General features: G+C 46.0%; 1 protein-coding gene across 1 annotated transcript in view; it reads right to left on the bottom strand.

Moving 5' to 3' along the window:
• SLC1A2 (solute carrier family 1 member 2) overlaps positions 1 to 25,283 on the bottom strand; it is a 97,444-nt gene extending 72,161 nt beyond the window's left edge. The window contains exons 1-2 of the mRNA XM_023744970.1: positions 25,017 to 25,283; positions 9,213 to 9,371 (exon numbers count right to left, since the gene is read on the bottom strand). Coding sequence (XP_023600738.1) covers positions 9,213 to 9,244 — 32 coding nt within the window. The 5' untranslated portion in view covers positions 9,245 to 9,371; positions 25,017 to 25,283. The remainder of the gene's footprint in view (positions 1 to 9,212; positions 9,372 to 25,016) is intronic.
• Between the last annotated feature and the right edge of the window lie 993 nt (positions 25,284 to 26,276).

Raw genomic sequence — 26,276 nt, forward strand, 5'->3', positions numbered from 1 at the left:
GTCGAACAACCCTTTCACAGGGGTCACCTAAGACCATCCTGCATATCAGATATTTACGTTACGATTCATAACAGTAGCAACATTACAGTTATGAAGTAGCAACGAAAATAATTTTATGGTTGAGTCACAACATGAGGAACTGTATTTAAAGGGCCAGAAGGTTGAGAACCACTGCTCTAGAAAGAGACTGGGGTTGAATGCAGAAGATGGATCATTAAGGACGACATCTCATACTTTCTGGGTGCTTAAGTTTTTCAAGATGCAATCCCAGAGGATGATTTTGGTAGAAGGTACAGCTTTTCTAACTTGTCTCTAAACATCTTGTTCATGTGTTTTGTAAGCAATCATTGAGGGCAGCGGGGGGGGATTCTATATGGAATTTTCTAGAAATTCTATTTATCTATTCATTGATTCATCCAATACATATTCATTAAGGAGCATGCCATGTGCCTGGTATATTGTCAGGCACTGGGGTGTGGAAATCTACACACTTTCTCCACCATCCTGAGACATTTCCGAACCAACTGTATTTCTGATAAACCTGTCACGCTTCCTCATTTTTACTCTTCTGTCCCTGAATCTTTACATTTTTAGGGAATTCCTGGTTCACAGGAAGAAGCTCACATCATTTCAACCCCTAGGAAAAGTGAATGTTCCTCCCAAATACCAAGATAGGCTCCAATGAGTGTTTTATAGTAACCTCCGGTTCCACCTTGCCATGTCTCCTCTTTCTCCGGGAGTAGAAGCCATTCCGTCCTCCTCACTGGCCCTTGCAGCCCACCGCACCGCACCCTAGGCTCCTGACCTGACCATCCTCTCGCCTCCGGGAACGCACAGGCCACCACGTAGCGCTGGAATGAGCTCTGTCTTCCATCAGGTCCTGTTGTACCTGGGAGGACCATCTGTCCGGTGCTTTAAAGTGGATCCAGCCAGTGTTTGGAGGCCAAAGAGGTAACAAACTGTTTATTGACTATTATCATTGGACTGCAGAGCTCAAGGCCAGCAAAGTGTTTGTTTGAACGTTGGGAAACTATGGGAGTGAAAGACCTCATTGGGATCATCTCGGGCCTTTGATGTCCCTTTCCTCTCCTTAAGCAAGAGCTGCGGCTGTGTACTTTCTACGTTTTGTGAATTTCCACTGGGCTATCCCAGCAGCTTGCTGGAGTCCCTCCCAACCAGTCACTCTGTCACCAGACGATCCTCCCTTGTCACTTACCCCTCTATTGCCATCCTTCCAGCCACCTGTGATCACTAATTAACCATTTTAACCCTGGCAGCCTGGCTCCCTGACATTTAAGCTGGACTCATCAAGGTGCTTTGTCTAATTTCCAATGCAAATGAGAGGAGCCCTTTGATTTTAAGGTCCAGAGGTGACCCAGCCTTCCAATCAGTTCTCTATGCTTCGATTCTAAATGTTCTGTAGCTTAATTTATTCATGGATTCTGTTGAGGGTCCTCTGTTTTGCTTTCTAATTAAATGTAAAACGAAAGATCAACGTATTGTCCTGAAGTAGATTTGAACACCAGCCCCCACGTCACCGTCAACAGCTTCCATGGATAACAGCACCGTTTCTCAGAGTGTGTCCCTTGGAACACTAATCCCTAAAGGGTTCCCGATACAAAGGTTCAGGGGCCAACTAAGATTGGAAAGAGCCGCTCACCCTTGAAGGCTCACAATGTGTGTTAGTGCAGCAAAGGCTTTGAGAAGTTCAGAGGAAGGAAGCGTGCTTAACCAGGCCACATCCCAGGTTACCCAGAACACGTTCTACCTTTTATTTTTTTATGTAAGAACTGTATACATATTATAGATTTAGGGATCCAGGGAACACACACTGGGAAGCAACGTTCTGCTACCTGAAGACCAAGAGGGCTTTGAACCCAGGCTACATGGTTGGATTTATTCTTGTGGCAGGGAGGAATAATTAAAGGCCTTGGGTCAAAGATGAGTGGGATTCAGGCCTCCTTGATTTATAATCTGACCCCAGATCAGTATAGAGAATGGAGACTCAGTTCTTCTCAACTGGGAGAGGTAGCAGTGGGGAAGGGGCTAGGTGGCTATCTGAACCATCATGCACCCTGGACAGCAGACACCCAAGAGTTTTGCAGGTGACCTAATGTAGAGCTCCCCACGACGGGGCCTTTCAGGATCCCCGTATCCTCAAGTCTCGATCCACACCATGTTTGTGGCTCCTTCACAAGTTGTCTCTAGCCCTACTGTGGGCCGTTTCAATCCCAATCTGCAATTTCCACAAGAGCTATTGCATCTGGGCAAGTGTTGTATTTGTGTTAGTTCCCAATTGCAGCCATAGATCAGCGGGTAGCAGGCAGGGGATCTCTTCTGGAGCTTCCCCCGAGATTTCAATCCCACTTCTACCACACATGAGCTGTGTGATATTGGACCTCAGATCCCTCATTCATAAAGCTGGATAAAAATTAGTAATAATAACGTCTCATAGGATTGTTGTGAAATTAAATAGTCAATCCGTATGGAAGTGCCTAGAACATAGACAGCATGCAACACATGGTAACTACTGTTATCATCACCATGTCTTATTCATTCCATAAACACGGCTCAGGCAAAATAGCCATTGCCTCTAGGAGCCCTTATTGCCCTTCAAGCAATTGTGCTATTTACAGTTGCCACTAGAAGCCATGGCAAAACCAGTCAAACTGGATTTTCAGGTATTAGGATCTCCCTGGCAGCTTGACCACATTCAGTTCTTCCAGTTGCAGCATCTACATCCTCTTTGGGTGACATTTATCACTGTAGGCTGTTGATTCTAGCTGACCTTCAATGAGACTTACTCTGAAGTTCCCACAGCAGCTCAATAGCAGAGCTGGGATTCAAACCCTCCAAGTTGGACTTCTGAGTCCGTGTCCTTAACCATCAAACTACCCTGCCTCTCCCTGGAGGGGCTCCCTGTCTCTCTAAAGAAGGGGCAGAGTGAGTTGTGAATATGCAAGAAGGGATGGAAAGTGGAGGAGGCAGGGGTGGGTGTGCATGAGATGTCACACAGAGAAAACAACCAGCCAATCATTAGGCCCAGGCTGAGTGGCATTCACATTCTGCCCCAGAATGTTCTGGGGTTGCTACAGATCCGTGGATGTCGGAGTAGGGGGCAGACAGCAGGCTGCTGCCTGAGAGCGAGGAAAGGGGCCCAACCCAGGCCTAGGACACAACTAATAAGAGCAAAACTGCTAGAGATGCCTCTTTGTTTGGGTTGCCAAAAGTTTGGTGTGGGGTTTTTTCAATTGATTTCAGAGAGGACGGAAGAGGGAGAGAGATAGAAACATCGATGAGAAAGAATCATTGATTGGCTGCCTCCTGCACAGCCCCCCCCCTCCCCCGCCCCAGGATCAAGCCTTCCACCTGGGCTGTGTGCCCTAACCAGGAATCGAACGGTGACCTCCTGGTTCATAGGTTGACACCCAGTCACTGAGCCATGCCGGCCACCGAAGGTTTTTGACATTTGTAAACTAAGGGCTCATCAGAGGGTTTCAAATATAATTTGGGATACAAAACGGAGGGTGCCTTACGATCCCTCCAAGCTGTGGAAGTCTAGGATGCCAGTCCCCCCCTCGCCCTCTCCCCCCCCCCCCCAGACATCCAATGACAACAGAAGAATGAACATTCAGAGCACTTTCTATAAGCCAGGTGCTAGAGGACTAGAGGCTAAATTCTCCCAGCAGCCTCTGCACGGGATTACTTTCTCCACCTTACTGACAGGCATGGACAGAAAAAGTAACTTGCCCCAGGACAGGTGATCCTCCAAGATTGCTGCCAGGACCTCAGCCAAAGATGAGAGCAACTCACTTCCAGGTGTAGGCTCTGCTAGGAGTAGGTGGTGTTGGGAAAGGAGGAGCGTCCGCACCTTTAACTCACGGAATCATTGTCACTGGGGCCCCGAGGATGGGCCCAGGACACAGAGCTGCCCACCGCAGACCAGGTGCCCGCACCCTGACTGAGTTATACTGTCTAGTCCTGCAAGGAGAGCCATCAGTGACAGCATAGCCATGACAGGCAGGAGAGCGGCCCGGGGCCCTGGGGACCTGCCACTCTGTATTCAGAGGCTGGATTTAAAACCAGTCCCTGGAACAGATTCTGCTCCCCACACTGAGAACACCATATGTGTCCCCACACAAAGGGAGGGAAGACAGGCTCCCTGCTGTTCTGGAGGTGGTGGCCAGCAGGCTGGCAAACAAGCTCCCAGCCTTTTCTCTCAATAGCCTGGGGGTGGGGCGGGGGTGGGGTTTGGGGGGGCATGTAAGAAACTGAAAGTTTCCCTTTGTGTGGCTCTCACAGACGTTTCTGGAAGGGGTCAGTTGTTTCGGGTGATTCATCATCTACCCAAGTTGCCTCGCACTGAGAAGCCAGCTCAGACACTGCGGTTAAAAATAAATCTCTGCTTGCCCACCTTCTTATTAATATTCTGTGAGTGTTCTAAGGCCCTTCCGCCAACAGTGAGAAAAGTTCATTTTAGCTAATAGTGGCTACACTGGCTCTGATCAATTGGTAAAAGTAACTCTATAACTAAGCCCCTCAGTTCATTTCAAAAAGTGATGGGTCCCTGGCCAGGTGGCTCAGTTGGTTACAGTGTCGTTCCGGGCCCCAAAACATTTCTGGTTCACTTCCCAACCAGGGACACATACCTAGGGTGCAGGTTCAATCTGGTCAGGCACATACAGGAGGCAACTGATTGATGTTGATTTCTCTCTCTCTCTCTCTCTCTCTCTCTCCCTCTACCTCCCTCACCCCATTCCTCTCCCTCTAAAATCAATAAACATATCCTCCGATAAAAAAAAAATGTGATGGGGAAACACTAAATACTAAACCATCCAGGAAAAAATTACTTGCTTGGACAGTCTGCTGGCGTCTGAGTACCACTCACTAACCATACACATTGCTCTGTGAGTCAGTTTCTTCATAGGTAAGATGGAGATCACACAACACCTATTGTACTCATAGGTTAATACATATAGACTCTCATGATGGTGCCTGGGACATCGCATGCACTCAATACAAGGGAGCTATCATTAGGCAAACTCACCCCAATCATATTGATGGGAATGATTGTCATTTACTCCTCTCTTCCTGTGTGCCAGGCACGGGCGGAGAGCTCACGGTGTGGCTGGGTTATTCCCAGCACAGATTATACAGCTGGTCAGATGCAGGTTGGAGTCCTTCCTGCTCCAGCACTTCCTAACTTTGGCAAAGTCACTAACCCTCCCTGAGCCTGTTTCTTCATCTGCAAAATGAGGCTATTCATAGTCTCTACCTCATAATGTGAAGACCTGTGCACCCCAAGACTCTTGGCCCACAGTATATGGAAACCATCTGTATTATTTTTGTAGTTCTTAAGACTAAAATTAGCCCTAACTGGTTTGGCTCAGTGGATAGTGTCAGCCTGCAGACTGAAGGGTCCCAGGTTCGATTCCGGTCAAGGGCATGTACCTTGGTTGCGGGCACATCCCCAGTGGGGGGTGTGCAGGAGGCAGCTGATGGATGTTTCTAACTCTCTATCCCTCTCCCTTCCTCTCTGTAAAAAAAAATCAATAAAATATATATATTTTTAAAAAGCCTAAAATTATCTAAAAATTTTTTAAAAATTAAATATTGGGGTGGGGAAATCAAAAAATTTAAATGACAAAAGGATCAAAGCCACTGGCATTCTCAGTGTGTAAACTGATGTGATTATCTTTGTAATTGTAACCCAATTATATTCTTTCCACTCCTCCCTGTGAATAAGCACTCATCTTGATTTGACATTAAATCTGGTTTAAATTGTGAATAACAAAAACAAGCTGCCAGTGCTTAGATTGAGAAGCCTGGATCTGCTTCAGAAGAACAAATTACTTACACGTGCTTCAGGATGTGACCCACCATCCTCCCCTGTGACTCACAGCCTCAGCGTTGCTGTTCAACAAATCTAATCGGCCCCCACATGTGGCTGCTGCCCAGGAAAGGACTGGACCACTTGGAGGTCAAAGGACCACTTTGATAGCAGAGGTGACCTTCTAGAAACGCAGCAGGTTTGGCACATTTGGAGAAATGAGCAAGTCAGGGAGACCCAAGTGTCTTCATGAGGGTCAGGATGGCTGGCAGCCAGAAAGGTAAAGGAGAAACTTAGGCATGGGTCCCCGTACTGTGTGCAGGGTGCTGAGGTATACACTCTGCCCGCCTTAGCTCGCTTAATCCTCACCATGACTCCACCAGGAAGAAATCATTATTATCATTCCCATGTTACAGATTAGGAAATTGAAGATCAGAGAGGTTAAGCAACTTCCCAAGGTCACACAGTAGTAGAGTTGGGATATAGCAAGAAAACTGTATCTCTTGAGTGACCATAGGCATCTCTGCTTTGCTCACTTTCTTATTTGAACCAATACTGGACTGGCTATCTCTAACAACTCATCCTCTGGTGGGTCCTCAACTCAGAGAGTGGGATGTAGAGTGAACCAGATGAATGTCACATAACACACACTACGTACCAGATGCTCTACATCCACCATTTCGTTTGATCTTTACAAAAGGGAGTGGTTATCAGCTCCATATTCAGATGAGGTCACTGAGGCTCAGAGAGGTTAGATGACCAGACAGCTAAGTGGCTGCACCAGAACTCAAGCCCAAGGTTCCCAATGGCCAAAGCCCATGCTCTTTCCATTCATTTTATTTCCAAGGAAGACTCACAAGGTGAAAAAAAAAATCATCAAATGGGTAAGAAGAAATGAACCCTTCTCAACAACCCTGAAAAAGTCACCCTCCAAGACAGGCCTGCTCCTCATGGAGATGTTGCCATCATCCGATTCATCTTGCCTTCATATTGATCAAATCCAGGTAATACAGACCTTAAACAACTGAAGTCATTTTTGTTTGGGTCAGTTTTATTTTGTTTGTTTGTTTTCTTTGTTTTGGGCCTAAGTCACCTATTTTAGAGACCTACATGATCTAAATTATCTCGAAAGTTGCAACTACTCCTTTCCCCTCATCCCAATGTAGGTTCTTCTTTAAGAAACACAGATTCACAATCCCTTTCACGAAATGGGCATTTCTACATGAAAATACTTGCACAAGGAAAACGGAACCAGCATTGCCCTTGGGTGTTCCTTTGGTAGTTTCAGCCAGAAAAACAGAGCCGCAGTGAGCCAGACCAGCTCCCCTAACTCCCAGCTCGGTCCATGAGCTTCACACTTGGAAACAGAGTCAGCAATATCACTGCCTCCCACCCATAAAGCGCATCTGTGGTTTGGGATTCCACATTCTGCAAGGCAAGAGCAGTAAGTGGATTTAGGAAAGGACAGAGGTCCCAGATCCTCAGACACAGGCTTATGTGGAGGTGGCCCGATTCCTTCGCACAGAATTCCTTTAGGGACCGATTACTCTGAAATGTTGTTTGGGTGATGATGCACAAGACACTCGGGGGACGCTGCCTCCCGGGAGGACAGCAGTCTTTGAGCCACTCACTGCTGCGCATTACACATCGCTCACCGAAGGCAGAGAAAAAGCCAGAAAACAACCTCGATGCAGACTCATCTGAAGCATTTTAAACCGTCACAAGGCTGGACTGAGTTATTAAAATCTTTGTCCGAAAGCGCTCGCCCTTCCCGTTCACATCAACAATTTGACTCTTTACAGCAACTCTACAAGTCCACGGCCCTGCTTTTCCATGAAACTGAACTACTTAGCTTAAAATTAGAACCTTTGGAATATGTTGGAAGCACGAAGGGCAGAGGGAACAAAGTGGGCCTTGGTCATTGAATCTCTTAATTAGAATGATAAATGGTGTGCTTTAAACTTACTCCCACAACACCAAAAAGGGTGCGAGAGACCACAGTGTGTCCAAACAAACATGTAACCCGGGGGTCTCTTCAACTAAACTCAATTAAAAGTCAAGTCTGTGTGATGCAGTTAAAAGTTGGCAATTCCCTGGCCATCTTGGTAAGAGTGCAGAGCCAATCTGGCTCATTTTAGCTTCTGGAAGGAGGAGGAGGAGGAGGGGGGGGGAGGAATGAATCTGAAACTCCAGGCTATGGAATAAAAAGCATTAAAACCGGTGACACATAGAACAGTGTCTGGCACATAGGAAATGCGACAGAAATGTTAGCTGCTGTTGCTGTTACTAAGATAGTTGCGAGGCTGCCCAGAATCACAAAACTATTCAAATCCTTCGCCACACCTAGGCAGTTCACTTTAAAAACAACAACAACACACACACTCACACACACAAACACTGCAGATTTTTTAAAGAAGGCAGACCTGAAATCCCGAATGAGCAAACTCCCACCCCCAAAGAGCAAGGCGCCCCTGCCTCTGCCATGTTCCTGGGCAGAGACCACCTAGCAATTGGGGAGCTCAGAAGCTTTTACTTGAGGCTTGAGAAGATGCCAAGCACTTTCCATGAGAAACGGTCTAAAGAGACATTTGACCGCATTTTCCAATGAGAAGCATGTGTCCGGGGTACACACGCATCCTCCACTCACGTATGGATGGAAACAATGCTGAGTACATTCTGTCCCAAGAACTTACTCATGCTCCCTCTGCAAGGATCAACTTTTTCATTTAAATCCCAGAATCCTGCCAGAAAGCGGCCAACTGGAAGGTTGCTCTGAGAACATCTTCTGTGCAATCTATTAACCTCGTGGCCATTCCCAATAGCTAAACCAGATATTTCTTGTAGTTCAGGAAGCCAGAGAGTTGGTAAGAAGCTGTGTGTGTGTGTGTGTGGGGGGGGAGTAGGGGTTCTGATTTCCATGATCACCACCAGCGACATCTAATAAATTCCATTTAAACACCAACAGCAAAAGACTTTACTCACATGCTTACATTGGGTTCATTATCTTGTTAAGGAGATATCTGACTCTTGCAGACAATTTCTCAAAGGCCAGATCTGAATCACTCACAGATTTTCATAATCCATCTGCTTTTATCATTTAATCCATTGGTTGGGTTTCAAAAACCCGAGTGCTCACTGGTCTGATAAGACAACCAGCATTGAGCAGGTTCCTAAACAGTAGACGCGGATCATGCGAAATGTTAGCTGTTGCAGCCAATATCCTTAGCTCCTCGGTCCCATAAAGTGGGACACCTCCTTGAGGCAAGAGCATCTCCCCGGATGGATCACCTCCACCTAAGAATGCCTCTGAAAGTGGGTTGGTTAGTGCTTTGCGTGGGGAAAAGAAGCCAGGTGGTGGCCCTGGTCATTTGTGAGCACTAACCTTCTCCGAATACGGTCCTCAGGCCTCTTCATGGACACATACGTGGGTTATTCTAGGTGACCTCTTGTTAAAGAGTTTTATTTTAAATCCCAGCTAATCTCTGTTGTTCCCTGGACTGGTTTGATCTCTTGACACTTCATAGTTCAGGTCTACAGTGAGCTGTAAAAAGACAGTGTGAACAAGTCTGTTTCTTTCCCTTTCTTCCAGTCAATTCTGTTCCATCAATGACCCCTTTCTCCTCCTCTGCATAAACAGCGGTATAGGTGAGCCAGAACTAAAAATAAAAAGGTGAAGAAAAGAGCACAGTGAGTCCATGGCGCTCTTGACAGCGACCGTGTTGAGACAAGTTTGGGCGCTGGGATGTGTCAGCGCCTGCGCTCAGGAGCTTTCAGTTTGCTTTGAGTGCCTCTGGGTATTTTTAGAATCTGTAGGGAGAAGTTGAACTGCACAGGGCGACTGCTATGCTACTAATGACACCCTGAGCTTAAAGAAGCAGGATTCACAGGATTGTTGAAGCTTCGGGTGATAGAAAGCAACACCTGACTTAAGAATCACACATGCGTGAGGGTGGAAGGAAAAGGGAGGGGAAAGTCCTTGATAAACTAACCTGGAATGAAGTCTGCAGCCTTAGGTGAAAGTCACCAAATTATGAGACTTTTATGAGTTTGTGGTAGCCCTTCCTTCCTTCCTTCCTTCCTTCCTTCCTTCCTTCCTTCCTTCCTTCCTTCCTTCCTTCCTTCCTTCATCATTCTTTATTATTCCTTCTTTCTCTTCTTTTCATCTTCCCAGCATCTCCCTGGGGAACCCTGTGAGCCAGACCTAGCCAATCAGACAACTTTCTACAATGGTCAGACCAAGAGCGAGTGTAATCAAAGTCTGGCTAATGAGACTGTTCATTTCCTGAGGGTATCAGAAAAAAGGCACTTTTTATTGCTGGGATCATTCACTGTGAGGATGCTGTAAGCCTGTGCAGCCACAATCCATCATTGTCTGAAAGGGACAACCTAGGAAAGTCCAGCCAAGAGATGGGGAGGGAGATAAGATGTCCGTGATGGTGTCTGTGCCCTTGGTCCTGCTCTGTCTGCAGCCCGCTAAATCCCCAGACACTCCAGTTACCTTAGCCAATAAAGTTCCCCCTTCTTTCCCTTTGAGCTGGGGTTCTACCAAGAGCACCCCAAAGTATCCTAACTCAGAGCTCCTTTCAGAGCAAGTAAACAGTGGAGATAGCGTTCAAAGTCAATGCTATGCACCTACAAAGTCTGCGTTCAACCACTCTGTATTGTTTTCTTTCCACTGAACCACCCACGGCTCGATGGACCTTGATTTGCCAGTTATCTCACACTGTTTTCCCTCCTGGCCTTGTCAGCCTGTCCACATTTTCACAACCACAGAGTTCCTGCTAAACCCGTTCTGTGTCTTCCTGACTCTCCTGCGTTTGATTCTCCACAATCCCACAAGGTGATTCCTCAAGGTGGGCGAGAAGGGGCAACCAGGCCAGCTAACCCTCGGTGAGAGCATGAATCCATTTCTCAGGAAGAAGAATCCTCTATGTCAGAAAAAAACAAAAATCATCAGCTTAACGTTTCTCCTAAAAAGTAAAAGAATCATTCAGTCATGTTTTAGATACTTGAGGTATCACTGTTTCAGTTCTCCAGGAGTGAAAGGAACTGAAACGGTTCTTTTGAACCTCATTCTGAAATCTGATTCTGATTTCCCCACCGAAACACCACAAAGTTAAAAGCCTACAACCACTTTAAAAATGATTAAATATATATGAAAAAATGTATATACAAAGGCGTGTGGCTTATGACAATGAAATGGTAAAACTAACTTAAATGTCCAACAATAAGGGATTAGTTAAATCAATTGTATGGTATAGCAATGATTTTAAAATATGCAAACCAATTGAGTCATTCAAGTTATGTCAAGGAAAAATATATTGGGGGAGAGGGGAACTAGCATAATCCTAAATGAAAATTTCAGACTTTTAAAACACTACATAAACATGCAAATTTAAAGGACATAACATTGTAACAGTTGTGAGATTGTGGATGATTTTTGTTTTCCCTGTGCCTTTTGGAGTTGAAACGTTTTTTGTTGTTGTTTCTTTTGCTTTGAGCAACATTTTCTTTAGGTTGTTATGAAAGAGATATGCCTTAAGCAAAAAGCTGCAAAGATGAGGGAGATGAGGATGCTGCTGAGATTATCAGAGAAAAGGAAAGTACAAGCAAAATTTGTGTGGGTGAGAGCCCAGACTCTGGAGTCAACTCTCTGGATTCTAGTCCTTTTATTCATTCACTAAGCAACTAAGCAAGTTACCCAACTTCTCTGCGTCTCAGTCTCCCATCGAGAAAACATGGATGTTAATAATACCTACCTCTTATGGCCAGAGGTCATATGTGCAAGTTCACCAAGAATAACTTGGAGGTTGCCAAGGACTTGTTTTAAAGTATTTTCAAGTCTGACCTAGAACTCTGACATTTGGGGAAAACATAATAATACCTACCTCATTGGGTTGTTCTGAAGGTCACGTGAACTAATATGTATAACGCATTTAAGACGATGCCTGGCATAGAGTATGTTCTATGTAAGTTGTTGTTATCATTATAGTATAAACCACTCCAGGGCAACCACTCATTCATCTCCTCATTCCCCCATATCACAGGGCCTGGCACACCTGGCGCTTGATCAATGTCTGCTGAGTGGTGCCCAGGTGGATTCCAGAATGCGGTGAGAATGTTTCAAGGAGTGACCACCATGATACCATCTCACTCATGACATGAATTGCAGGATCCATGGACCTCTCCCTCCAGACCCTGTCCATAGGGCTCCTTGGTGCTGAAGGGACAGCATTTGTTCTAGGGGGACTGTCGAGAGCACCAATGGTTAATAGGATAAAGGCAACAGTTGAGACACTATTGCCATCTCCCTTCTCTGTCCTAGTCAGAACTTTTTTGGTTGATTGAAAGAGAAACACACTCACACACATGCTAACAAAAAAGGAGAGGATGATATTGCTAGGTATCGATATCTCATGGAGTCCAAGCACAAGACACAAAATAATAATAGAAGCTTGTCAAGTGCAATTCAGACCACTGGTTGGATGACTACGCAACAAAATTGGTTAGAGCTGGGAATGATCTTTTAAAATAATACCGTAATACTATAAACATTTTAACTGAAAATGTGTAAAAATGTTCATTTGCCAAACTCTGGATGACCTCAGATCCCTCGTGGAATATGGAAGATGACTGTTCACATCCATGTAGCTTGTCTCAGTCCTGACCTCATCCTTAGAATCCCACGAGTCTTTGAAAAGTAATATACATATAAGTGAATATGACCCTCCTCGAATAAGAAAGACCAACCCAGAGGCCATCTGCACAGCATAGGACCATAATTTAAAATGATATGTACACATTAGATCCGAGTATCCTAAATGAGTCCCAGGCAGTTTCAGCTTTAGGCCCAGGGCATTGCAGAATATCAGTTCATCGTGGCAGCTCACTCATTTGCCGAGTTACCTACCCAGCTGGCACTGTGGCATGTTCATCAGAGTCCCAATTTCCAAATCTTCAGAACACTGACTAGCTTTGGGGAGAAAAATACCATCACAAAAGTCTGGCCACGTATCTGCTTGTACTTTGGACAATTAAACAAAGAACTGAGAGCTTGAACTATCGAATTTGGGGGAAGAAAGGGGTTGTAGAATCCCAATCATCGACCTCATACTTTACATATGGGGAAAAAAACAAAGCCTAAAGAGGTCAAGGTGATGTGCCAAGGTTAGGAAGCCTACAGTCACAGAATCTGAGTGCAGTAAGGTTTTCCCTGCACTACTGTGTACCTAATGGGTCACCACCTGCTATGGCACAATTCACAGAGAGGCACTTGCATCCATTTCCCAGAGCTATGTGGTTTATAGGATGATTAACTAAAGAAGTATGTTAAAAATGTACCCACATGCTGAATGTCTGACAAGATCATTTTACAGGTGGGCCTCAGAGTGAACTGACAAAAGAGTGACATAAAAATATCCAAACATAAAAGCTCTCTCCTAGCGTTTCTTCTAAGCTGTAACTTAAGAAGTCCAGTAACTCTCCCAGCTCAAACCATGCTTACCCTCCTCTTTACGAATTAGGCAAATGGACAGCTTTCTCAGTGTACAGAGTGGGTAACAGGTGCTGAGAGCCTCCAGGAACTGGTCAAGTGCATGACAAGCGCATCATAGACGGTTTCTTAGTTCATCCTCATCACAGCTTTGCAAGAAAAATATTTTCTCCTTTTTTTCAGATGAGCCAACGGAGACTCAGAAAGGTCAGGCAATTGCTATGAAGCCACACGGCTAGCCTATTGGTTCCTAAAGTCTAAAGGTTGTGCAGCGCTTCTCCTCGCATTCTCCCCAGGCAGGAGGGCATGGTTGGCAGTAAAGTGATCTTTCCAGAGCACCTTAAAGATATACTGCTTGGGTCATGGCAGTGATCTCAGAGCACTAACTCACAATGTGCCAGGCCAGCCCATCTGCTCTCCTGACTTGATCTTTCCCCAAGGATTGTGTTTTCCTTCAAAGACACAGAGCTTGGTTTCATTTCTCTCTGGTTCCCTAGATTCGCCTTAGCATCTTCTAACCAACCTATATAATGAAGTTGTAAAATCTTGACCATCCAGGAATTAGTCTCATCAGAAGTGGAAGAATTACACAGAGGGAACAGAAAACAAGAAGCAAAATCAGCCTTGAAAAATTTCATTTTCCCTGGCCCTTAACCATGCTCCTTGCTTACTTTTCTTTCACAGCAGGAGGTTTTCCTCTTCAATGGAATAACTCAATTCTCAGGCCCATCGTGCCTTCTCTCATCCCTCACTCCTTTACTGGGTCAGAAAAAGAACATGTCTCTTCAAATGGGTATATTTTCTAGATACCTTCAGACATGACACCCTCAGATAGCATTGCAATGAAATTCAGGGATATTCATGTAAACCAACACTGAGGACAAGATGTATGTTATTACTTGGGTGGCTATTTTAAGCATTTTCTTTTAAAAGAGAGCAAAAGAAAGCAATTTTTGTTTTTGAAAATGAAAAAATCAGCTTTAAAAGGTTGTATTTTGGATATCCTAACAGATTTCAGGATATTGGACAATAGAGAAATACTGATACATATGGCCTAGGTATAAACCGTTTACATTGCAATAGCTAATGGACTAAGGGCTTACTGTGTGCCAGACTTCTCCATACACTTTCTGTGCATTTATTTTTATTTTATTTCATTTTTAAAGTAGATGTAATTTTTTTATTGATTCTAGAGAGAGTGAGAGTAAGAGGGAGAGGAAGAAAGAGGGAGAAACATCGAGGTGAGAAACATCGACCGGTTGCCTTCGCATGGGCCCTGGCTGGGGATCAAATCCGCAACCAGGCTATGTGCCCTGACCAGGAATCAAACCTGCCACCCTTTGGTGTACAGGAATAAGTTCCAACCAACTGAGCCACACCGGCCAGGGATCCCTGCATTTATTCTCCCAACCACCCCTAAAATAATTGGTTCTATTATTGAAACATTTTACATATGTGGAAACTGAGGCTCTGAAAGGTAAGTTACCTTAAGTTTAACTTGTCTGAGAAGCCACTGGTGGCTAACATGCAGGGCTTCTTACTTTTACATAAAAAGGAGGGCAGCCATTTATAGCTCAACAAGTTGCAAACATGCCCCCTCTGACTTTCTCATCTGGCCTCTCTCATGGACTTGGTATATGAATTTATTCCTGGTCAACCAACCGCTGGAGGTGGCTGTCTGAGTTTGTGGGAAGACTATCTGAGCAGGAATGGGCCAAATCTTTCTGGAAACAAAAGAAAGTGCCAAAGCATCCTGCTTCTGGTAAAGTCATTCAGAGAGAGGCCCAGCCTTTTACACACCCGAAATGCCAGGAAAATAGGGTCTTTGGCCGCTGAAGAGGATCCCATGCAAATGGCCGGCTCCTTCAGGTCTCTCCCAAGGATGGGATGAGCAGGCCAGCACGTCTCCCACCTTCTCAGCACTGTGACCACGCTTGCTATTAGAGTCACATTATCTTCCCCTGAGGACAAAGGGTGTGTTTACTGACCATGTCCTGGACAAAGCTCAGGAATAATTCCCTTCTGGATAACTGTCAGGAGAGTGCTGGCTGCCATGGCAGCAACTATAAAAGTCTTTATTTGTTTGTTTGTATTAAGTGTCCAAAAATGTGGCTATTTTTTGCGTGACTGGAATTCCTGACAGAAACTGTGTATGTGTGAGCGTGAGATACGAATGGGTGGAGAAAGGATACCTTTAAGATGCAGTCTGTAAGTCATTAAATATCAGGACATGAAAATAAGGGAAACAAAATATATCCCTTGGCTTCACACTGCACCCTTCTGGAAGGAGGAGGAAGTGAAAAAATACACCATTTTTAGACTCCATTTGCTGTATTATTATGAAAACTGATTCATATAAAAATTCACATATAAAAGCGTTTTTCCAGGCTTATGCCTTTTTTATCTTAACATATACTTCCCCAACTAATCTTTGCCACAAACTTATGAGGCTAAGATTATCATCCCCATTTTACAGATGAGTAAGTTGGGTCCGAGAGGTGATGGCCTGAGTCCCATAGCCTAAAAGTGGTGCAGATTTATACCCAAGTCAGCCTGAATCTGTTATTTCTACTTATCAATCCTGGGGGGAAGGAAAAAAAACTGAATCCAATTAGGGGGTGAGGTTACCCAAAATTGACTTCAGGAAATGGGCCTTCCCCTCTGCATTGTGAGCTGTTCGAGCCCAGAGCCTGAAAAACACACAACACCTTTGTTTTGGGGGTGCTCAGAAAGATTGGTGGAGGAAACTCAAGAAGAGAATGAAACAGTTTAAAGCAATATCTCTAACTTTCATTTCATATAGTCAAAAATTCCAAGCAGCGAATGACTCGTGACACTGAACTCACGGGGTGAGTCGACCCAGGTTCCCTCTCCCGTGCACAGGTGGAGTCCCAGCACGTGGGGTGGGGAATAAACTGTTCTCCAGCTGGGCTCTCGGCCTTCCCCATTCTCATCTCAAACCACTGCTGCGGTCTGGGTCTCGGTTTCACATGTCACCGCAGTTATCTGTCAGTGTGTTCTCTGTGAAATGCAGATTCTTTGCGATTAAGTAGGGAGAAAGTAAAGTTTAAAGTTGGAAATGTTGATGTGTATTTTTTAAATGGTCAGCATGACATTTAGTAACTGGTTTGGCTGGTTTCAGACATTCATTCCTTTGATCAGCAGAGGGCTTTGACACAGCACGGTGCAGCCTAAGAAAGAAGCTAAACATCTCAGTCAGTGTGACTTAAAAAACAAAACAAAAAACTTGTCCTCCATATTGGAAACAGCGCATTTCAAACATGTTCGACAATAATCCACAGGAAGAAATGGCTTATGTTTCTCATCATGACCCAGCACACGCACACATATGCACACAAACACACGCATGTATGCACACACAAAACTGCAGAAACAACTGATATCCTTTGTCTGTGCAATGTACTCTGATCGTTTCTATTCTCCTGCGCTTCATTTTTTAAATTTGACTTTTTCTACTAAATGGATTTCTTGACCCACTAAATGCTTATGGCCTGCAGTTTAAGAAGCACTGTCCGAAGCCGTGTCACTCAATACTGTGACTGCGCACTTGAGGTGTGACTAGTCTGAAATGAGCAGTGCCATAAGTTTAAAAGACACAGCTGATTTTTAAAAATAGTACCAAATATTAAAGTAAAATACCTCATTAATGATTTTTCACATTGATTACATGCTGAAACAATAATGGTTTGTATAATTTGAAGTAAAAATAAAACCTATTATTAAAACTAATTTCACCTGTTTCTCTTTACTTTTTTTCCTGTGGCTACAAGCAAATTTAATATTACCTACATGGCTCACATTACATTTCTAGTGGACAGTACTGACCTAGAGCAGGGTCAGCAAGCTATGGACCCAGGGTCAAACCCACCTTGTCATCTGTTTTTGTAAATAAACTCCTTTTGGAACATATGCACACTCCCTCACTTACATATTGTTGAGTAGTTGCAACAGAGACTGTATGGCCTGCAAAGCCATCCGGCTCTTGGCAGAAAAAGTTTGCTGATACCCAACAGTATTGGGTGCTATTATCTGCCAGCCATGGTGCCAGGTCATTTCTATATCTTACTTGACTCGATACGGACGACCATCCTGCAAGAGGAGTTTTATTACTGAATTGATAAATGAGGCTCCGAGCGATTCAGTAATTGCCCCAAGGTTACCCAGCTGGGCAGCAAGGACCAGCGCTGGGACCGGAACCTGTGGCATTCTGATGACAAAGCCATTTCTCCTTTGAATGCCCCTGCCCCAAACAACCCCCGGCTACCTATAGAGCTAAATCCCGCCTGTGGCCGGGAGAACCGGCCAGCCCATCTGGCTGCCAATCAGTCCACAAGGAAATGGTATGAAAAGGAGACCTGTCCTCAGGGAATGTAAGGGTTGTAGCTGCTCTTTCAGTTTTAGGAAGAGTGACCTGCCTTCCACCCTCCAGAAAATTAAAACTGCTCAGATGCTGCTCTCGGAGTGACCAATCTGTGATCATTCTAAACCTCTCCTCGCTTCAGTTGGGAATTTGCAATACGATGCCTTGTTTTTCCATTTTCAACCCCAGTAACTTAGGGCTTCAAACCTCAGATAGTCCCAGATATCCCAAGTCACTTTGGGGAAAAAATAAGTGGGGATGTCTAAAAAAAGTTTGCTGGGGCGATTGTTAAGTGAACAAAGTGAATAAAATCGTTTTCAAAGTAATACCCTACTTTGGCAAATAAATAAAAATCGCTTATAACTGTTCTGTTGTGTGTGTGTGTGTGTGTGTGTGTGTGTGTGTGTGTCTGCGTGTGCCTGTGTATGTTGAATACTACTCTCAAGGGGTATGCAAAATTTGTTTTGCCTTTTATGTACTTTTAAATGTTTGTCACAATAAAAAATGTATTGGTGGCAAATGTTTTCCTTTTCTGGTTGAAGAATCCATGCACATTTTGTTTTGTTTTTTAAGGGCACTGCCAGCCTTCCACTGATTTCCACACCGGAAGGCACAGAGAATGTGAAACCAGGCAAGTACAAAGGAAACCCAGGATCTTTCAGGCTCAGTGGGGAAGCCCAAGGGGGCCTCCAGCCATCTTTGAGGAAAAGTGGAGCTGCAGCGCCCCCCTGCGTCCAGGGCCCTGGGTGCAGGAAGCCTGCCTCTGCTGCTTTGGGGCAGGATTCCCAGGGCCAAAGGGTGTGCATGCTTATTGAGTTTGTTATTCCTACTTCTTAGACTTGCCAGGCCAGACCTGAAGAGAAAGCTCGCACTCCCAACCTTCTGGCTGCCAAATACAGGTTTGCAGGGTTCCCGGACTCTTTCCAGTGGCAGCAGAGTGGGTCGGGGAAGACACTAGACGGGGTGCTCTGAGTCCTGAACAGCAGCTGTCTTCTTTCCTGGTTCCACAGCGGCTAGCTGCACTTGGAGGGGGAGAATGCATAAATGTAGCAATAATACACTTGGAAGGTGTTCTACATCTTAAATGCTCAGTTTCAGGCGTTCCAGAGGGAATACAAACACAATGGGACTATGTTTTTAAACAGCCACCTTCTTCTGAGCACCTGTGTCTCCCAGCACTGGTCAAATGACAGGTGACCTTCCCTACTGCCCTGCAAAGCAGATGCTATTTTCTCTACTTCATAATAGAGACAGAGGAGGAACCTGGAACTCCCAAAAGCCAAGGCACTCATCCGGAAAGTAGTTGGTCCTAAATATAAGCATCTCTAGCCCCTTCTTGTTGTGCCAGGCATCCTATGCAAAGGTCTTGGCCAGGGCATAGGGACCGCGGGTTGCAGAAGACCAAGGTGCATTGTCTCCAGGCACTGGACTCCCAGGCTCCAAGAGATGCTATGTGTGACTCTCAGAGGGCCCGTCACTCCACAGGTACCTGTTAAACCAGTGAATGACACCACAGTTCACTGCAGCTTCAGCTGGGGGTCATGTGATATTCTGGGAGGCCCTCTGATTCCTAAAGCTGCCACGTAGACGAGCCCAGCCCCTGATCTGGCCTCTGCCCCACCGCTAATACAAAAGTCCCTTCCCGGGCCCCTTCAGAGACACATGGCTGTAGGCGACCCACAGCCCATGCTTCTATTCTTTCTGCTGCCTTATTGTCCTGAGCAGAGATGGCAAAAATAATTCCCAAACTGGTGTTCGCTGCTAAGCCTGTCATCGAATTAGGAATTGGTAACCAGAAAGAGGCAGTCAGACAAAATGCATGGGCATGTCATACATGTGAAAACAGTCACCAACCACTTTTCCCCTGAGCTTTGAGCCTTCCCTTCAGTGATTTGTGAGCAGCCCGGGACCCAAAATAACCAAATAAAAGTCATCATACGTATGAATAAAACATGCACCTTAACACGGCTTGGGGACATTATAGAGGTTTGTTTGCCTAAAATGTTCCACTTTTAAAAGCTGGGGGAGAATAGAGACTCCCTTTTATTAGCGTGTGTTTCTTTCACACATTTCCTCTTCCTCCCCGTGGCTTTCTTCCCCTGGGAATGGCTAACGAGGCCCCATGGCCCTTGAGACTCTTTTGTAACCATGACTGAGCATTCTTGGTCTCTTGTTAAAAAAGAAGACTTCTTTGTTCAATGGAGCCCTCCCGACCTCTGCAATTTGCAAAGCTTACTTCCCTTCTATCACCAATTCCTGTCCCGGCCCCCGAATAAACCCGAACCTTCATCCCAGGGCCTCTGTCTTATAGAAAGCTCCCTGCATGGGATCCTGCCCCCAACCCCCAGCTGCAGGCAGCGGTGGTGCCCTGATTTGTTGGGGTGTCACAGTGAAGACCTCAGATCCACTGCTGCCCCAGGACGCGCCCTCAGCCAGGTGTGAGGGATCAGACTCACATCAGCCGGGTCCCCAAAGCCTCCACTGGACACCACAGCCACTGCCTCGCTGCTCTCACCTCCATGGCGACCCTAGCCTTGGACGGTGGGCATGCAGATGGGCAGCCTGTCCCTGCTGGAGGGAAAGGCCACTCTCCAAACATATGAAAGACAAACTTGTTAATTTAACTCCCCTGATTGGAAGGGAAAATTGCCTAACTTCAGTCAAAGGAGCATGAACTTTCTGGCTTGTGGAAATGATCGAGTGACTGGGCAGGAAAAGCCAGAGCAGGCCAGCGGGGCCATCCCTTCTCTTCCGCACGGTCTCACCCTCAGATCCTCTTCATCCGCTGCAGGACCAAGGTCCCAACAGCCTCGAAAGGAATGGAATTCCAGGAAGATTCACACCTGCAGATTTTTATTTAGTTGGTGGGTGTGATCGGGGGCAGGAGGCCTTGGGCTTACGCAGTGGTTCTCAACCTTCTGGCCCTTTAAATACAGTTCCTCATGTTGTGACCCAACCATAAAATTATTTTTGTTGCTACTTCATAACTGTAATGTTGCTACTGTTATGAATCGTCATGTAAATATCTGACATGCAGGATGGTCTTAGGCGACACCTGTGAAAGGGTCGTTCGACCGCCAAAGGGTCGCGACCCACAGGTTGAGAACCGCTGGCTTAGAGGCACAATACTGGTCCCATTTCTGTCTCATCCTGAAGCCCCTGGGTGTATTATGGCAGCAGGAAGAGGGAGAAAGGACAATGCACAATAAAGCTAAATTTTCTGTGTGTGTGTGGGGGGGGGTGGGGGGTGTGGGGGCATGGAGGATATGGCTGCAGGGCACGCTGCCTTGGAGGAAGACATTTCTCTCCTTGGTAGATAGGTAGGTATGGAGGGTGCACTGGCCCCAAGGACCACTGTTGACCTCTGGAGCTCATGTGTCCCACCCCTCACCCCTGTGATAAGTGCGGGCTGTGCCCTGTAGTGACTCAGGGGGTCCCAGAGGCCCAGGAGGAGGGGAGCTTTCTGGGGGTGAGAGCATCCTCCCTGCCGATGCTCTGGCTGCGCCATTTAGTGATTGACTCCGACTCCAGGAACCCCCCACATTGAACAATTACAGGCTTTCCCTGAGCAGGGAGGGCCGGGGGGATGCAAGGACAACACCCAGCTCCATGTGGGAGCAGTGGGGGGTTTCCAAACGGGAGGGGAGGTTTGCGGGAAAGGAGACCACCAGGGAGCCCCTGCCCTGAGCATCAGGAGTGAGTCACTCTCTCAGGAGACCTCCTGTCAAAAGTTGAAAAAATTTTCATCTCCGAAGTCCTGAGAATAGTAATTTTTATGCTTATCTCTCTTTTAAATCAGTATTCCCTCTAGGTATTCCCGTATCTTCCATTAAAAATGGGACATTCACAACCCCCTCGTGTACGAGAGGCCCTGGGAATTCGGGGGCAGGGAAGCTAAGGGAAGTCTGGCTTTGCCACCTCAGCCCTCCACCGAGACCGCGGGAGGAAGTGGCATCCTCCAAGGGACAGTCCCAGGGACTAGAGTCCAGGGAGTAGAGGGAAGAGCCCAGGTCAAGTAGGTGACATGTCTTCTAAAGCAGCGGTCGCCAACCGGTGGTCCGCGGACCACTGGTGGTTCATGGGGTCTGAAAGGTTGGCAACCGCTGCTCTAAAGCTCACAGGGAGAAGAAAGGCTCAGACTATGCCTGAGCCACAGTCTTTGACTTTAGATGGAAGAACCTCCTGGTCTCGGTCTCCTTTCTCCCAGTCTTTAAGACTCACAGAGCATTCTGGGAGATATAGTGGGTAGCCTTCCGGTCCAGAAGCCCAGAGCAGAACAAGAACTACGCCCTGGTCTCAACCTGCTCTGCCTGTGGGCCTCGGGATAGTGAGGGGGCTGGGCCAAACAGCCTGGAGCATCCTGAGTCCATGGTGACAACAAGCAGACACAGCTTATTATCCTCACCATGACCCAGAAGCCTAGTCCGGATTCATTTCCAACTTTCACGTGCGCTGATGACTCTCCCTTTTAAAGGGGACAGAGCAAAAACATGGTCTGAGTTTGGCCAAGGAAACTCAGCCCACACTTGAAGTGCTACCCGTGGTGAGTAGTCCGGCGCCAAGGATCCCAAGCATAAACCACAGTGTCAGGTAATAAAAGCAACGCCACTGCCTATCTGTCTCAGAGGGGTGATGTGAGTGACTTAATCTTAAGAGAGCTAAATAAAGGCAGTCTTACCCTAAGCACAGAGGGCTTAGCTTCCTACTCGGCTCCGTGGGGCCGCGAAACAGGTGAGATGAGCATATCTTGCACTTTAGAGAGAGCCCATTCAGAGCCCCCTGAAGGGGAAGGAAGGACACCACCTTAGCCCTGCAGAGCCTGCCCGTGGCTGGGTCAGGGTCATAGCCCGGTTCCAGGAGAAGCTTCATCTGGGAGAGCTGATTTGCATATCAACCTGCACGGTATTGTACTTACAAAACAAACATTTTCAGCCAAAATCTGTTCCTAGCAGCCTGGAAAGAGCAACCCCATCCACATGGACCTTTAGCAAGTCCTTCATACTCCTCTTTGTGGCTCTTCCCTAAGCTTCCTAAATCACTGTCTTCCCCATGTAGTTCACCTTCATCCTTAAGGAGGTCAAGAGTTGACCTTTCACAGACAGCCCCTGACAAACATCTCCTACGGCACCTGGGAAACTAAGTAAAGCAACCACCTTGAGCTTCACCTACCCAGATAATGAAGCCGATCTGGATGATGGCTTCCAGAGCTTGTGGGTTGGTGAGCATATCAAAGGGTTGGGAAAGCACCATGCCCCTTTCCCCATACCTTGCCCTATGCATCTTTTCCATTTGGCTGTTCTTGAGTTGTATATTTTAGAATAAACAGGAAAACAATAGTAAAGTGGTTCCCTGACTTCTATGAATTGGTCTAGTAAATTTTCACACCAGAGGAGGGAATTGTGGGAACCCGCTGGATTTATAACCTGTCAACCAAGAGTACAACCTGGGCTTGTGACTGGCATCCGAAATGGGGGCAGTCTCCTGGGACTGAGCCCTTAATTTATGGGATCTGACGCTAACTCCGGGTTGACTGTGTCAGTATTGAATTGAATTGCAGGACACCAAGTGGTGTCAGAGAGCTGGAGACATAGTGCCCCAAAAAACACCATTCGAGTAAGACACGTAGTGAGTAAAAACAGTTCAAGGGTTAAAAGCACATAAGAGAAAAATCTAACAAACCTTTGCTAGTGCAAATACACCACCCATAAGATCAAAGAAGTCCAGGACTTACTTTCTAATCTTATCACCTGTGGCTCTATGAGAAATAGCAAACATACTTGTTCGTATGCAGCAAGTGTTAGCAACCTAATTTGCAAAGCCAGGAGACTGATGGATCACCCAATCTAAGTTCAGCTGGCTGAAAGTAATACAGTCATGCTATTCCAAGAAGAAGAATGACAGTCATCAGTACAGGGTGTCCTCCATCTCCCAGAACTGTGCTCAGTGAGTCACACAGTCCTGCCTTAATCCTTTCCAAAACCCTACCCAGTGGGGCTATTGTCCCTTTTTAATACATAAACAAACTCAGTCTCAGAGAGACTAATCAACTTTCTTGAAGTTATACTGCTAGTCAGTGAAGGAACAGGACATTTTGTTTAGGTCTTTCTCAATATGAATACATTCTTTTAACCGCCGTGTAACACTGGCTCCCAGAAGCTGTTTTATGCAGAGTACTATATCTCCTTATTGAAATATTCTAGTGCACTGTAAGAGATCAGATATCCTCAAGGTTATCATCTTTATCCTGGTCACTGTCGTCATTAATAGTATTTCAGCCCTGCCAGTGTGGCTCAGTGGTTGAACGTTGACCCATGAACCTGGAGGTCACGGTTCGAGTCCCAGTCAGGGGCACATGCCTGGGTTTTGGGCTTGATCACCAGTAGGGTGTGTGCAGGAGGCAGCCGCTCAATGATTCTCTCTCATCACTGATATTTCTGTCCCCCTCTCCCTCTCCCTTCCTCTCTCTCTGAAATCAACAAAAACATATTTTTTAAAAATAGTTACTTTATACAGGCCTGCAGAGCTGTGGCTTCCCTGAAGGACTAGCCACATAATTCGTGGGGCCCAGTGCAAAATAAGAACACAAGGTCCCTTTTTCTTAAGAATTTCAAGATGGCAACTGCAAAGCGTTAAACCAAGGACAGGACCGGTCTGAGCTCAGGACCCTGAAGCTGACCATGTTTCCCCGTTTTCCTACATTTCTACTTAAATAATCTAAGATTCTCTTGAAGGAGGAATCAGAAATTCCTGTGCTAATTAATTCACCCAGTGAGCTTTTTGACTGCTTCCATGTATTTATTCAACAAATGCCTGTGATAATAGGACATGAGAAACTCAAAGGTTAGACACAAATTGTCCTTTCTGCTCCTTAAAATCATGGGACCATCTTCATCGCACTGGCTGGCCTCAGCAGTCAGCTTCAAGGGGAAGCGATAAAGTCCTCTTTAGACAAACATATGGGCACATGGGTACATCCCTGACTCCTCTAGGGCTGCCTTCTGAGGGAGCGAACCTATAACAAAAACACGGCATTTTCACGCCTATTTTAATTGTGTCGCCTGCTTCCAATGGGGTTGGAACACAGGCTAGATTTCTGGGGTGGTTGGTTAGTCGCTTAGAAAAGAGAAATATCTGTTTTCATGCTTCCTTTCTCGTATTGCTTATTCTGGGGCCTTTCCAACCCTTTCAAAATGTACTTTGCAATCCCTCAAGTGCCTTTTTCTCCCTCTTCAAAGGTCTCTCTTCTTCCCCACGGTTACCCCTTCACCTTCAAAAGTCTGTCAATAACCCAGGCAAAACCAGGCTGGACATACCCGAGCTCAGGAACCAGCAAATCTTGTTTGAACCCCGCTGATGACTCTCAAGGAGAAGCCAGGAGGAGGACGACAAGGAGCCCAGACCACACTGGTAAATGGCGACCGCTGTCAACTCCACTGCTGCCCAGTTGTCCCGGATGTAGTCTTGGGCTTTAGAGAGCTCTGCTGGTTGATTTAACAACTCCAGGTCACTTGGAATGTAAATAATCGACGTGGTATGGCTTCCCTTCTTAAAAACCAAGGCAACAGCTGCTGCTGGCCTGGGAAAGGCAATTCACCTTCTGGCTCTTGCTTCAAAACAGCAGGAAAATCACCATGGCCCGCCGCTGCCGCAGTGAGGCTCCACAGTGCCCCCTTCTGGACAAACTGGTTTGGTCTTGCTGATTGCTGAACAATGATGTGTGGACTACCTGTGGGGAACTGGAGTTTACTTTCCTGGGAACCCATAGAGAGCCTTCCCCGGGAGAGAGAAAGCAAATAGAGTCAAACCAAGATCTGTATATGCTTGGTCCTCCCACCTAACAATGGCTTCTATGTCAAATGAAACATGAAAACGCAGCCTCTCTCCTTGGACTCTATTTTCACCTAAAAACAAACAGCAGTTTGCATGCCCTGGCTCTGGGTCGAGGACTCTAGCACCAGCAGTGAGGATGGGGAGGGTGGTTTCCGCTGAAGACCTTCCTGTAAGGCTCAGGGAGGGGTTCCATAAACTAGCCCAGTGATGGCGAACCTTTTGAGCTCGGCGTGTCAGCATTTTGAAAAACCCTAACTTAACTCTGGTGCCGTGTCACATATAGAAATTTTTTGATATTTGCAACCGTAGTAAAACAAAGACTTATATTTTTGATATTTATTTTATATATTTAAATGCCATTTAACAAAGAAAAATCAACCAAAAAAATGAGTTTGAGTGTCACCTCTGACATGCGTGTCATAGGTTTGCCATCACTGAACTGGCCCCTCATCCAATCACAGAGTTCTCACTGAGGGTCAAGAAAGAAGGTGCTGGGCACAGTTTTTATTGTCTTGTCCCATCAGGACACAACAAATACCCCTCAACTTGTCCCGCCGCCAGAAAACTCCAGGAAAGAACTCCACTTCAGGAAGTATCGAAATTCCAAACATTTTCGTGTAGGTTACCAGAAAACACACATACCAGCTACAAGACATTCTTTCTACACTCATGACTCTTTTTTCTTTTTTCTCTCCAATTGCAGTTGACATTCAGTATTATTTTAGTTTCAGGTGTACAGCATA

This window comes from Myotis lucifugus, unplaced genomic scaffold (genome assembly GCF_000147115.1).
Source record: "Myotis lucifugus unplaced genomic scaffold, Myoluc2.0 scaffold_502, whole genome shotgun sequence".
NCBI lineage: Eukaryota > Metazoa > Chordata > Mammalia > Chiroptera > Vespertilionidae > Myotis > Myotis lucifugus.